General features: G+C 39.9%; 2 protein-coding genes across 2 annotated transcripts; both read left to right on the top strand.

The window, feature by feature from the left end:
• The first annotated feature begins 2,820 nt into the window (after positions 1-2,820).
• LOC116412101 (carcinoembryonic antigen-related cell adhesion molecule 5-like) lies at positions 2,821-8,727 on the top strand. Its single transcript, XM_031905633.1, has 4 exons — positions 2,821-3,105; positions 4,197-4,481; positions 6,104-6,343; positions 8,387-8,727. Exons 1-4 carry the CDS (start codon positions 3,018-3,020, stop codon positions 8,710-8,712), a joined length of 939 nt encoding a protein of 312 aa, XP_031761493.1. The 5' UTR covers positions 2,821-3,017; the 3' UTR covers positions 8,713-8,727.
• Positions 8,728-8,955: 228 nt separating this feature from the next.
• On the top strand, positions 8,956-14,036 carry LOC100485256. Its single transcript, XM_031906535.1, has 6 exons — positions 8,956-8,968; positions 10,008-10,127; positions 11,071-11,156; positions 12,363-12,404; positions 13,247-13,308; positions 13,596-14,036. Exons 1-5 carry the CDS (start codon positions 8,956-8,958, stop codon positions 13,301-13,303), a joined length of 318 nt encoding a protein of 105 aa, XP_031762395.1. The 3' UTR covers positions 13,304-13,308; positions 13,596-14,036.
• Positions 14,037-15,097: the final 1,061 nt, after the last annotated feature.

Genomic DNA, 15,097 nt, shown 5'->3' with positions numbered 1-15,097 from the left:
ATTTGTTTATAAATGGGATATAGTACCTGAAAGTTTACATGTTATTGCAACACTGACCTCTCTGTTAATAAGTTTCCTTCTATTTGTTCCCACAGGTGCTGTAAGATCTGTAGAGAATGTAACTGGGACTGAGGGCAAATCTGTGTATCTCACAGTGAAGTTGGATCTCCCAGCACAGCAGCAGGTAACATGGAGGGTTAATTCCAGCACTCAGATTGTGACTGTGTATCCTGGCGGCTCTCCCATATATACTGATAGTTACAGAGACAGATGCACCCTGTATGGGAACACAACTCTCCGGCTGGACAATCTCACTCCCACAGATACAGGGGAATATTCACTCTCTGTAACCAACCCGAACTCTGGAGCAACACAATCTGGATCAGTTTATCTCACAGTTTACAGTAAGTGGTTATGCCACTTCGGTTCTCCAAGTGGCTTTGGCTCTGCCAATAAAAACTCTACTGAGAGAATATCAACTCACTGTTACCAGCAGCCATGCTGCAGTTTCAAAAGTAAAAAATATAACTGCCCAACATGTTTTGTGCACATATAATTCCAAAACACACACACTTACCTGGCCTCTTCCCCCTGGTTGAGCATTCAAACTGTGTGCTGGAGTTCCTTTTGGTTTCTTTTTGCACATATAACACTAATTTATTGCATAAATTACAGAACATTTCTGCATAAAAAAAGGAAAGCAGTTAAGTAAACCAACCACTCTCATATTAAAGTAATATATGTTTGTAAAGTGTTACTGATTCACAATTTACTAATGATAAGGATCCTAAATGGCCAGTCAAAAAGGGCCAAAGATAATGGGATACAGCCCCAAGATTAAAGGGCAAATCAAACTCAGTGCAATATTTAAGTTTAAAAAAAATCACACTTTTATTCAAATATCAGTATTAAAAACATACAGACCCCCACAGAATGCTGCCTAAGGTTGTGTATCTGTTCCAGAATCCTGAGTGTCTGCCTTCTGATTCTGCCAATAGAGATGTAGCGAACCTCACAAAAAAAGTTTGCAAACCCGTTCGCGAACTTCTGCCAAAAAGTGCGAACTTTTGCGAACTTTGCGAACCCCATAGACTTCAATGGGAAGGCGAACTTTAAAACCTAGAAAAGCCATTTCTGGCCAGAAAACTGATTTTAAAGTTGTTTAAAGGGTGCCACGACCTGGACAGTGGCATGCAGGAGGGGGATCAAGGGCAAAAATTTCTCTGAAAAATACTTTGTTGACACAGCGTTGCGTTTTGTGCTGTAAAGGGCAGAAATCACACTACATTTCTAAACTTGTGTAATAAACTGCTTTTACAAGGACTATTGGGTTACAGCAGATGAGATCAGCAGGACAGCTGTCCCCAGCAGCTACATACAGAGCAGTAGAAAGTAGATTACTAGTCAGCAAAGCTACCTAAACTGTCCCTCAAACCCCTGCACAGCTCTCTCCCTATGCTAACTTATCAAGCACACACAGGCAGAATGTAAAATGGCTGCTGGGCTTCGGTTTATATATGGAAGGGAGTGGTCCGGGGGTGGTCCAGGAGGGAGAGCTGCCTGATTGGCTGCCATGTATCTGCTGGCTCTGGGTGAGAGGTCAAAATTTGGCTCCAGCTAAGGCGAACCCAAAATTGCGAACATCGCTAAAAGTTCACGAACTTTCGAACACCCGATTTTCATGCGAATTAGTTCGCCGGCGAAACAGTTCGCTACATCTCTATCTGCCAATAGAGCAGCTTATTGGTCCAAGTATGGGGCCACAGATGGGCCTGTCTGATCAATATCTGTCCAAAAATCAGCCTTTTGTTAATCGGTCAGGTTTAAAAATCCCGTTGCGCCAAGAGCGCATTGGCCCGTTGATGCGGTCCTCACCCAGAAGGCCTGCATCGTGATCAGATTGTTTGGCCTGGGGCATCAGTCCAAAATTGCCCACTTCAAGGTAGCATATTGGGTAAGGATCTGCTCGCTCATTCTCTGCAGAACACACAGGCCTGAGCAAATAATGCAGTTTGGCTGCATCACACTCCACTGGTTCAGTAGAAAGGAGGCAAGTAGCACCTATGTGTCCAAGAGCATGGCATTGCCAACACTGTATCTGACCCTGGTCCCAGGATGGGGGGGCTTCGTTTATGTTTACCTGCCCCTTTGGAAAAGCATCAGCTTCTATCAAGGACCATCTATCAGGGACCCCTTTAATACAAGGAATAGTCTTACTTGGCATTCATGTATGTAATATTCCCCAGGGTGGGGCATTCTGGAGGTGCATCTTGGAGTAACTCTTCTGTAGCTTTGTAGCGAATGCAGTGTCATTTTTTAGCAGTGTTTTACATTATTAAAAGTATAAACATAGATTGTAAGCTCTACAGGGCAGGGACCTCATTTCTATTGTGTCTCACACATGGCACTTAATTTGTGTGTTGTGTTTATTTACATGATGGTTTTTCCAAGCTAATTGTGGCAATAAACACAGCAGGCTTACACCAAAATAATCACACAATAATGAAAGTGACACCATCCACACTATAAATATTTAAGCCTTAATGTACTGCCAAGTCCTGGAAAAAATAATTCTCAACTGAATCTGGTTTGACACTGGATGCAACTGCAGCAGATGCAATTCAGAGTGTGACTGCTATTACAATGGAATTCTGGGAAACAAATGCTTCAAAATAACTAAAGATCTCTGTACTGTGCACTGTACAAACATTTTCTTTTAAGGAATATCACATTATTCAGATAAGCCTAAACTTATTTACAGTAGTTTATGTAATAAATATGTTAAATATAATCTTTGTTTGCTCTCTTATTTAGATCTACTTACCCCTCCAACTCTGAGAGTGAATGTATCTACCACTAATGGCAATGCTTATCCAGTTAATGACACCGTTGTGTCCCTCCATTGTGACGCTGGGGGCCAGAATGTGGTTAAATACACTTTTTACCAAGATGGAGTGACTGCCTGCTCCCAGCCCCATGTGACCTGTGACAAAGACTTCCTGTACTTCCAGCCAATCATGATGAGAGACACCGGGACATACACCTGTAAAATAGAGAACCCTGTCAGCAGTAACACCAGCCAGCCCCTCAGTCTAACAGTCACAGGTATGTTGTTTTATATAGACTTGTGTCTATAAATGCAAAACAAGAGCTCACCACAGAAAAACTCACCCACTTACTATTCATTTCCTATGGGATTTTAAGAAGCGTATTTACCAGTGGGTGAAAGTGAGAGTTCACAACAACATGTCTAAAAATTGCATAGGCATTAATAGTAAGTGGTTGAGTTTTTCTGTAGTGAGCTCTAAATCTAAATCTGTCCCTAAGAGTTCATCCGGTAAAGAGGATTAAAATTGCATAGAGGGGGGGATATGCTCAAAAACACTGAAGCCTAAAGGCATAGTGATGGGAAAAGCATAGAAATGTTCAAAGGCATGGGGGCATATTTATAGGCAAAAAAGTGTTTTAATTAAACTCTCATTAAAATGAATAGTGATCGGCATAATTTTTTTTAACTGTGGCAAGCTTTAGTTTTACTCTTTGACAAATAAGCTCCATAGTATGAGCCAATATAAGTGTTATAACCTTATCAGTTGCAAAAATTCCATCCAATCCCTAAGGGCTCTTAAATACTTAAGCCACTCAAATTAGTGTAGGGTGACCAGATCACTTGAAAATTCAGGGACAATTCTAATAAATACATGTTGCAGGGTACAATGTTAAAAAAATAAACTGCAATATGTTCAGCCCTGCCAGCTGGATTTATTTAGATGTGTCACTGAATTTTCAAGTGATCTGGTCGCCCTAACTTAGTATCCAGTTCTGGTGCCTACTATTTAGTGGTTGCCCCATATTTTAGTGGAATTAAGAAAGAAAATTTTGCATTGTGGGCTCAGTTACACCATTACTTTATAACACCCCCCACTATAAGACTTCTCACAAGCTTCTGCCTGTCTCTGGAACTCTCCCCTCCCTCCAAATCTTCAAATGCTCCCCAGTGACCCACCTGTTTAGAGAAGCATTTTCATTGTATCTTGATTGTTCAGGAATCAACTTATCATCAGGCACCAATTGTTTCAAATGTACCCTAACCCTTTAGATTGTAAGCTCTTGTGAGCTATTTTTATTCTGTAACCACACTGACTCTATATAAATAAATGAAGATGATGATAATGATCTTGTTCTCTGGTTGGCAGCACGTGTACCTGGGGTGGCACTGAGCAGTAATGCATCTTCTGTGCCGCTGTGTCCTGGGAAGGATTCAGTGAGACTCACATGTTCAGCTCTTGGCACTAATGTCACCTTCTCCTGGCACCTGGATGGGGCACCATTACCCACAAACCCCAGGTATCACTTAATGAATTCCAACTCCAGCCTCATTATCAGCCCTGTGGAGAGAACAGACAATGGACCCTTTACCTGCACTGCCTCTAACAGTCTGAATAGTGAGACCAGCAGCCCCCTGACTCTCAGCCTTGCCTGTAAGTATTATGGGATGCTTATGACTAATGGAAGCATTGGAGTTTCCTATTTATCTGTGGATTATATTGAGGTGCCTGGTTCCAATTTGAGTCTGGTGAGTAGGCTAAGGAGGGGCGGTGAAGGAGAACCTCATCCACTTATATTGGGTGCTGCTTTGCACTGTGCTTTTGGTATTTATGACTAATGGAATGCTGTGTGGGTTCACTTCATTCTGTTATCTTGTTATCTTTGGTTCTTCAGCTGCAGTGTCCCAACAGCTAGTAGGCCATAGGATAAGGTTTGTGGATATCTGACAGTAATCTATCCTTGGCAGTAATACAAACTGTAAGGCAGTATGGAGTAAAGGCAGTAAAGGAAATTGCCTCTTTGCCTATTTTCTCTTTGACTTCTTCTCCCACTGCATACAGTCTCCTTACAATAAAACTGCCTATGGTGTGTATGCCAATTTATCCCTATGTCCTGAACTACGGAAACCTGTTCTTTGTAAGTTTAAGATCTCTGTGAAAACTTTAAAGGGGAGATTGCTGTTAATAAACACTACAGTTGAATTATGAAACTGCAACTGAAGTGTGGCCCTTCTTTCTAATGAATAACTAAAGAAAATCTAATCTCTGCTCTGGTACCAATAAGAGCAGCTGCCCTTCATACACCCTTACAGTGACAAGTCGTATGTAGATTTACTGTTTGTCTGAGAATTTAGTCCCATAAATATGAGAAGGAAACTGACACACAAGACATTTCAGTTCATACCAACTGGTCAGGATGATACACTTAATTTTTTATTTAGTTCAGATAGATATTGTATGGTTTCCTGGAAAATTAATTTCTAATCATCCCTCCATTATGTGGAGGATTCTTTTGACGAAGTTTTGACTTTGGTCATGGATATTGTACAACTGCACTGCTTCTTCTGCTGGAATCGCCAGGCCTGAGCCCAATAAGGTTTATCTCAGTAAGTTTTTGTCTTTTGTAATGTTTGCTCACACTTAATTGTAATTATAAAACAAATCTTTAAACAAAATGGTGTGTTGTCACCAAGATAGCAGTGTACCCTGTGCATTCCTCTTAGTTATAAACTAAATTCTTGTAACAAGATAACAGATCTAACAAGCTGTCTGTAGGTATAGTACCCCTGTGTTTATTAGGTAGCCATATCTCACAGGATTATTAATATAGTAACTATTCTGTATACTGTTATTTCTTTATAAAGAAACATTCTGGTCCCCATTTCTTGACTTTTCCTGATAAAGGTTCTCACATCAGCACATCACACCAAAAGGAGCATTATTGTACCAGACAGCTTTTTTCCTGGTTGGTTACAGGGGGGTGGGTGGGCTACATTGTGCCATTCATTCCCCCTGAAAGCAGGAAATTCTGTAAAAAAATGTGCCCAGGAGAAGGCAGTTATTACAGGGTCCTCTTTGCTCCACTTGGCCACGGCTTTCTGAGGGAACACCACCCATTCTGCCAGCTGAGCCACTTTAGCATAATGCATGTGTGGTGAGTGCCAAGGGGGCTTTGTGACCAGGTACACTGTAAAAATGTAATGACTTGTGTGACACATGAACTCTGAACTTTGCACATTTTACATAAACTGTAATCCTACATGCCTTTCTTATAGGTTCTCCTGATGGAAAAGTTCAGTGTAATGTAGTAAAATTGGATCAGACAGTGAGACTGAGCTGTTCTTGGCCCGGAGGCAACCCTGCGGCAACTGTTACCCTGATGTTTGAGAATAACAGACACACAGCACAGGATACAGTGATTACGGATGTACCCCTTAATGCCATCTCTTCTGGGGCAGAACTGGCCTGCTTGGGTACACAAGAGGGACAGATTAGTGTCAGCACAATGATCTTAGGTGAGAGCTGATAAATATCAGTTTATTAAAAACTTTACCTACAGCATTGGACTTGCCTGCAGGAGTACTGAGTAATGTCTCCATGGGCCCCACTGCTGATAATTTCTTATGTATTCCTATGGTTTTAAAGACAAGCACATGATTGGCTTTTGGCAGCAAGCTCCAGAAACACTGTTTACTGTATGCTTTATTCTGCCCTCTATCCTCCATGATAAAGACCTGCAGCGATTGGATAATGTAAAGGGAACTATGAACCCACCCCTCTCCAGTCATGGCACAGCCAAACCAGGTCCATGGAGAGTACAGGGAGGAACATGCAGTACCGCCTGGGGCCTATCTTCAGGTCATGTGTTAATTTGAAGTGTGCTAAGGTGAAGTGCACCTCTTGCAATTATGTGCTGATATATAGGGATTTTCTTCACTTGTTTTTTAGAGAAATGGCGAGCAGGCAGAAGGAAAGTTGGGGGTAACAAAATAGAGAAAATATGCATAAGACTGTAAAAGGAAGAGCAGAGACCTGATAAGCAGTAATAGAGGGGATAATAAGAAAAGAGAAAAGTACAGGTACAAGTATGGGACCCATTATCTGGAAACCCATTATCCAGAAAGTTCCAAATTACAGAAAGGACATCTCCTATAGACTCCATTTTAAGGAAATAATTCAGATTTTTAAAAAATATTCCCCTTTTCTCTGTAATAATAAAACAATACCTTGTACTAAGAAATAATTAGGTATAATTAATCCTTATTGGAGGCCAAACAATCCTTTTGGGTATATTTAATGTTTAAATTATTTTTTTAGCAGACTTGAGGTAGGGAGATTCAAATTACGGAAAGACTCCTTATCTGGAAAACCCCAGGTCCCAAGCATTCTGGATAACAGGTCCCATACCTGTACTGTATAAAAGAAATATAAAGAGTGGAAGCAAAAGGGACAAAGACAAAAATATGGGGAGCAGAGGAGAAAATGGAAGGGTAAGAGAAACAGAAAACAAAGGAGGGGAAAGTCCAAAAAAATCAGAAAATAATATAAAGCTAAAAAAGAAGAAGATTCAGAATGGGAGAGAAAAGGAATGGAGAGACTACAAAAGAAAAGCGATTGGAAAAGTGCAGAGAAAAGTAGAAAAGAATATATATATATATATATATATATACACAAATGTATAGACTGCAGCATGTACCGTATATACTCGAGTATAAGCCGATCCGAATATAAGCCGAGGTACCTAATTTTACCTAAGAAAACTGGAAAAACGTATTGACTCGACTATAAGCCTGGGGTGGGAAATGCAGCAGCAACTGCTAAGTTTCAATAATCAAAATAAATTCCAATGAAATTACATTAAATGAGGCATCAGTGGGGTATATGTTTTTAAATATTTCAAAGAAAAACAGTAAAGGGTCTGGTTGCGGGAGGCCTAATTTGCACACAAAGGACAGAGGGTGCTAGTATGGAGGGACCCATGGCACCCGACTCGAGTATAAGCCGAGGGTGACTTTTTCAGCACATTTTGGGTGCTGAAAAACTAGGCTTATACTCGAGTATATACAGTAAGTAAAATTAAGTAATAATAAAGTAGCCTGCTTCTGGGCACTTGGCACCAGGTTCTCAGGTTACCCCAGTCCAACACTGTTTACCTAAAAGCTAAAGGACCAAAGTAGTAGGAGTTCTTGCAAGATTGCCAGTTTTATCAGTTTTTTATTTTACTTAATATAGTGCCACTGTGTTACAGGTATAGGATCTGTTATTCAGAAACTCCTGAAATACCATCTGTCATAGACTCAAATTTAATCAAGTATTTCAAAATTTTAAAACATATTTCCTATTTCTCTGTAATAACAAAACAGTACCTTGTACTAAAATATAATTAATCCTTATTGGAGGCAAAACAATCCTACTGAGTTTTAAATCCTATTGGTAGACAAAGTACAGAAATTACAAAAAGACCTCTTATCCAGAAAACCCTATGTCCTGAGCATTCTGAGCATTCTGAATAACAGGTCCCATACCATGTATACATTTAATTAATTTATTTTGTTTAGGAACTCCATTCGGGTCACACAGTAACTCTGTCTCTTCAGTGAAGAAAGGAGAAAATGTCACCATGTCTGTCAGCTTAGCCTGGAGCAGAACTGTTTCTCCCAGAATTCAGGCACTTCCTGCAACATTCTCCTGGTTCCATCTTAACCCTGAGCAATCGCTTTTAACCAATGGAGGAAAGATCTCAGTCAATTCCAGTCATTATAAATCAGAGCTGGTGATATCTTCAGTGACTGCCAGTGAAAGTGGAATTTATGAATGCGAAGCTGAAAATGTTATGGGAAAATCAACTTTCCTCTTTGAACTAAGTGTGACAGGTATACTATAGAATATTGGTGCATATCTCCTGAAAGATATTTTCATTGCTGCATAAATGCCTGCATGTGGTTATTATAATTACAGATTTGTAGTTATACCTTGTGGATATAGAGTATTTAAGCTTAGCAGCCCCATCAAAGAAAATGTGGTACAACCTTAAACATGTCACATGGGGTTATACAGCCATTTGTTTCTATCAGCAGTGAAAATCTTAAATATACAGATGTGTTGCAAACACAGAAGTTCAAAAATAATGAAGCACAGGGGTAACCAAGGCAGGGTACTTTTTATTAGTCATTAGCCAACATTGGTTTTCCACAAGACAATACATTTACTGCATTAGCACTGGGTGTCTTTATGTTGCTTTAAGTCTAGTAGTTTAGCAGTTTTATTACAAACATTCTAGGGGTCATTTACAACCCCAGTGGACACAAGGGCAAGTGCAAGAGTGCGCCCATTACCTTGCGCATCTAAATAACATGCAACGTAGGGGTGGGTATCAGGTGGGAGGGGGGACACCTACACCCCACCTGCCCCTTTAGTTGCCTGCAGCTACTCACACTTTGCACACTGTGTGGGACATTGTGAATGATCTCGTCTGTATGTGCCTTACTTTGTGACTGGAGTTATAATGCCACTAAAATAGGGAAAGGCCTTCCACAAACTGTTGCCACAAAGCAGAAAACACATGCTTGTAAAGAATGTCACTTGGGTTGACACTGATAAGTGCAAATATCCATTTCCAGTAATAAGAAGGGGTGTCCATCTTCTTCTAAATTCTGACTTGTGCCACACACATAATGAAAATCTAACAAGACAGATAATTTCACAAAATGAAATCTAACAAGACAGATAATTGCTGGTATAGAGACAGAAGGCACCAATTAAAGCAGAACTAGAAGTGTGTGATGTGATTCCTGTCACAGAGAGGGGGAATAAAGTCCCACCAACAACACAGACTGATAGAAAGAAACGGGGTTAGTTTTAAACAGCACCAGGGCAGTTACATTAGCAACCAATTCTGACTGGTCTTTTATAAGTTATAAAATGAAAGGAAACAGTTGCCTGGTTGCCATGAATATGTACATTGGTGCAATTTAGCCCCTATGTTAAAAAGTCAACTCTTGTGTGTTTTCTATCAAACTATAAACATAAATTCAATAACATTGAAGTCCTTAAAGATACAATCAAATGCTAGTGGGAATTCTCCATAACAGAAATATTTAATTTGCTTGTTTGCTCATTCCCTGTGCCAGACTGGTGCCTTTTAACACCTGATTCCATGTTCTGCTCTCAATTTTTCAGGTTCCAGCAGCAGCCAACTCTCCCCTGGTGCAATAGCCGGCATTGTGATCGCTGCCCTGTTTGTTGTAGCGCTGATACCTCTCACCGTAATCTTCATTCTCCGCAAGAAGAACAAGAACAGTGAGTGCTTAGTGATGGCACCTTCCCCAGCTTGTCTTCTGAGCCCATAACTATAAACTTAAAGCTTTTCAAATTCATAGTTATAAATGTGTCTAAACATTGTTATTTTCTCATATTATTGAGCCAAGTTTCGAACTTACTGGATAGAACCACAGAATTGCCTTGATAAATTAGTATTAGGGTGGGTTTATAGACTTTGCACACACACTAAAGCACACAGTCACAGGGTAAAGTATTTTAAATGATGCAAATTGAGCAGCTAAAAGAGGTGACTAAAGGGTATAAATGAAGAACTGTGAAATATTATTACAGGTCATTTTTAACCACAAATGCAGTGTGCAAAGTGCAACTTTGGATGCAAGTCACCATGTTTTTTACCTACAATGCAATGTATTTTCCCTATAAGAAGGAGTTGCATTTGACACAACTGCTAAATTAATAAAGACCCTAGATAGAGCCCTAAATGCTTCTGCGCAGAACACTGTAATGAGCACTTGTTACTAAATGAGGCTTTAAATTAACTGAATTTGGTGCTGTTTAGTACTGTGGACTTGACATCATTGTGGCCAATGTCTCAAAATGCACAATAGCACTTGCATTTCAACGTGAATCAGATGTAATTTCTCAGATTTATGGTGTCAAAATGATGCCTGTGCCTGTGCCCAATTCTTTAGGCACAAGTCTGTAGGGTCTCTTGACCCCCAGTGTGAATTCCCCAGTGTGAATAGGAGCACATACGCTTGATTTGAAACAGGAGGCGGAGGGGACACATTGTTGTCCAGTGCAACCATATGGAATAGCAATGAGTTCCATTAATGAATTACATCAGTTTTCGCAAGCACTGCATCCATGTTAGCACAACCCCAACTGTGTTAGGGGTCATAGACATACCCTAAGTACTTTTTTCATATATTCTAAATCACACTTTTTTTCTTCTTTACAGACACTCCAACTCCCACAAATCCTGTATATGATAATACCGGTGCCCAGGCACCAAACACTTATGACCGTATCATTATAGGATCAACGGTACAAACTGCTCTCTTGTGCTCATTTTAAAAAAAACTGGGGAAAGTCCATGTCTGTTTGTGCTCATTTTACATTTAATCAGGTTATATAATTTTAGTAGTTTTTCAAGGATCCTGCTGTCATACTGTGTCAAATGTAATAGTGTTGGAAGTGATAACCAGATAGGGAGTTTAGGGACAACTACGACTGTACTTTAAATAGAACCTAATAATTAGGAATTCTGTTGAAAATCTGTTGGATTCTGTAGTGTCTTGTAATCTTGCCATTGGCTGTAACTATATTGTGAACTTCAGGTAATCATAAATTCATGCTCAGGTGAAGTGATATTCAGTTCACTGTTCCACAAACAGATTTACTGTAGGGTCTACATCTGAATATCACTGATACAGACAACTAGTTAATAGATATAACAATGGCAGCCAACAAATACCCGGCAGAAATACTGATGGGCATGTCACAGAGACCAACAAACAGCTGGGTAGTAGCAAAATCATTCACTCAAGGCTATTAGAATAGGCATATCTATACTGGGAAATGTCTAACCGGGGAGCAGGGGGACATGAGGAGGCTACCAGGGCTTTCCATCGGAGGACTTCTCTTTATATTAAATATACAGCAGTTGATCAAATTTTTGGGAAGCTTTGACTCACCAAATCTTCATTATTCTCCATCTATACTTCTAAATGTATGTGTCTAATAACTTTTAACAGCTTTCCAAATTAAATACATGATTTTTGAAAGCACTAAAAACTTTAACTAAACTGAATCCCAACTAAAGCTGGTCAGACACAGGCAGAGTTAAACTGTTAATTTGGCCCCTTGGGAACGAGTCAGCAGTGGTGATGAGCTAATTTTTTCTGCAGGCATGGAAACAATAGGTTACCTGAAAGCAGTTCTAATGTGTAGCGCTGGCTCCTTCTGAAAGCTCAGACTCAGGCACAATGCACTGAGATGGCGCCTACACACCAATATTACAGCTAAAAAAATACATTTGTTGGTTCAAGAATAAAATTTTAAATGGTTGAGTGAATTATTTGCTATGTAAACAGTGTAATTCATAAATAAAAGGAACACAATAAAAATCATGACAGTATCCCTTTAAGTTGTATGGCCAGCTTGTGTAGATTTGTTTCACAGAACATTTTTTGTAATTGACTGATCCCAAAGATTTGTAAAATTAATTGTATTATATTGTTTCTCTGACAGGAGAACATGGCAAGAAATAAGCCCCAGGAATCCAGCTATCAGGTACATTGATATGTATTTTATGGCAATTAATATCATAATATATGTGTTTCCTCGACCTTTATAAATGTGAAAGGCAACTTTTATAAGCGCACTTAAGAAGGAAGTTCCAAAAGGGGAAAATTCCAGAGATAGTTGGATAAGGAGAGGCACAGGGCATACAGGGAACATAAACATTTATTATATTGTAGAGGCCAGTGTTGAAATTACAGAGAATTGTATCAATGAGTAAACAAAGGTCGTGTACAGAATACATAAAGAGTGTAATAATATAAGCCCTTTCCTTTTAGATTGTAAGGTCTTGTGTGCGAGGCCCTTCCCTTGTTTAACACTAGAGGGTGACAACTCTGTAGGGGTCATTTACTCACTCCAGGAGTACAAGTTGGGGGCAAGTGGGGGGCTTCCTACATGCCACGCCTTGCCTTCCTGTGTTAGGGGCATTAGAATGCAGGATGCAAAGTACAAAAAAATGCTTAATTGTGGCCTTTTTTGCACTTTGCACCCTGCTCCCTGCATTGTAAATGAGCCCTTGTGTATCTGCTTCAGTGAGATGTTATTGCATGTATGTGTAATGTGTAATGTCTTTGGTACGTATCCCCTTACTCTATAAAGAACTGTGGGAAGTATATATACTTGTATATAAATAATAATAATGCCTCAAGAGTTCCATGACCTGTATACAAGCCTTATGCTTAATGGACATGTAAAATTAATTTCACTGAACAACAATTTCTCGTCTTTTCTTTTATTAATAAACATACTTAGCAAACATTTGCTTGAAGCAAAGTACATGTAAATGTATATAGAGATATAATATTTATTTTTTATATTCCTCACCTGAACAGGAACTTCAATTCCCACATACTGATTTGTATAATAACTTCAGGAAAACTCCCAGATAATCCAGGTAATTATCATTTCATTTGTGTTAATAGGAGTTTTCATATAATGTATTCTTGTTGTTTGCCCTGCAGATCTCATTAGGAGAGTTTTTGCTAAGCAGAATGATTGTCTATGTTCTGTGTTCTTTAATAAAAAGTGAAACAAGTTGATTTCTACAGATTGAAAATAGTGGCTCCTGTGCTTGAGCTCCGGCATTCTGTATGAAATAAATGTCTTAAAGGTTTACTTGTCCTTTAAATGTATCAAATAGATCTTGTTCTCTTATATTCTCACATGTGTTTTGTTTTGTAGTTTATTCCCAGCGTTGGATACATAAGATAAAGAGATAAATTCCCCCCAGTTGCTACTAATGGAGCACACAAGCTGTGGGTCAGAATACAGACTTCTGTTTCTTGTCTTCTCAGCAGAACAAAACAACAATCACAAAGAGACTTTCATTTCCCCAGACAGTACTGAAAGCAGTCTCATATGGAGACATCAGTGGAATCTTTACCTAATCTGCCCTATAGAAGTGAGTTGGGGCAGGTCTGGAACTGAAGCTTTTCCAAATGGGACAGATTTGTTTAGTGCATGTTGATACTGTATGTAAAGCATGAGTGTCATGTAGAACACAATAAAACCTGTGTAACTGAAATTGTTACATAAACATCAGTGAGGCTTCTGTATATCACACAAAATGAGGTTTTTACTCTTTGTATCCAGATATTGATAAAATCCTGACTTCAACCTTGAGACGTTTACCCTTTCTGATTTGCACTTGAGACTACTAAAATACTCATCCAGGTTCCCATCATACCCAGTATATGTGATTACAACACACTGCTCTGTGGATTCCCCCTGTCTAAATGAATTCCACTCCAGTCCATTATACAGAGCCATGAGGGAGATAACCATCCACTTCAGGCCTTTTTGAGAGGTTATTTCATGTTATCATTTAGTGTGAAGAGGAATTCAGGCCTAAAATAAACCAGGACTTGATCATTATCTCCCTCATGACATGGGGTTGGGCGACAGCTCTGCATCACAAACGCCACAGCCAGTCACGGTCGTTATCCCAAAAACTCAGATCAGGCGCCAAAGGGTCCGGTCATGGCTCACGCCTCTGCCTATAACAGCCGCCTTTCATGTCGGGAGGAGCCCTTTGCTACTCGGATGCCACCAGGACTTGTTGTGAGAGACCCAAGAAGAGAGTTCTGAGCAGGCACGGGAACCAATCCTGTGACAGGGAGAAGGGGAACGAGTCAGAGTAGTCAGAGGTCAGGCCGGGGTCAGCAACGATCAGACAGTGCGGTACCAAAACAGAATACAGAAGAATAGTCGAAAACAGGCAGGAGTCAGAACAACACAAAACAGTACAAAGAACACACCCAGGAACTAGGCAAAAAAGGTGAAGGACGCGCGAGCATAGGAGCTGCAGATGGCAGGCGTCCCCACTGCCCCCCTAGACGACCAGGTATTGTTACACCTCTTCTCTTCTACTCCAAAACATGTCAGGAGCCTCTAGACCTTTAAAATAAACCCTACACTAAAACAACACTCCCTATTCCAATTTTAAATTCTCAGCCCTCAAAAACTTTGCCACCTTTCCTGATCTTTAAAGGTAAGCACCCACATGGCCAACCTGCATGGTAGCCATCCTGTAAGCTGAATAGACAGTTACCAAACACATGTAGAGAGTATAAATCAGGAAAATCTGCTTTGCACACCAATTTTACCAAAACATACCCCTGATGTGCCAGTATAGTTACTACAGATAATGGGTAATCTGCATATTAACCCCAGATACGCCACTA

Source organism: Xenopus tropicalis, chromosome 7 (genome assembly GCF_000004195.4).
Source record: "Xenopus tropicalis strain Nigerian chromosome 7, UCB_Xtro_10.0, whole genome shotgun sequence".
NCBI lineage: Eukaryota > Metazoa > Chordata > Amphibia > Anura > Pipidae > Xenopus > Xenopus tropicalis.
The sequence above is the reverse complement of the archived record's forward strand: the minus strand, read 5'-3'. Positions and strand labels throughout refer to the sequence as shown.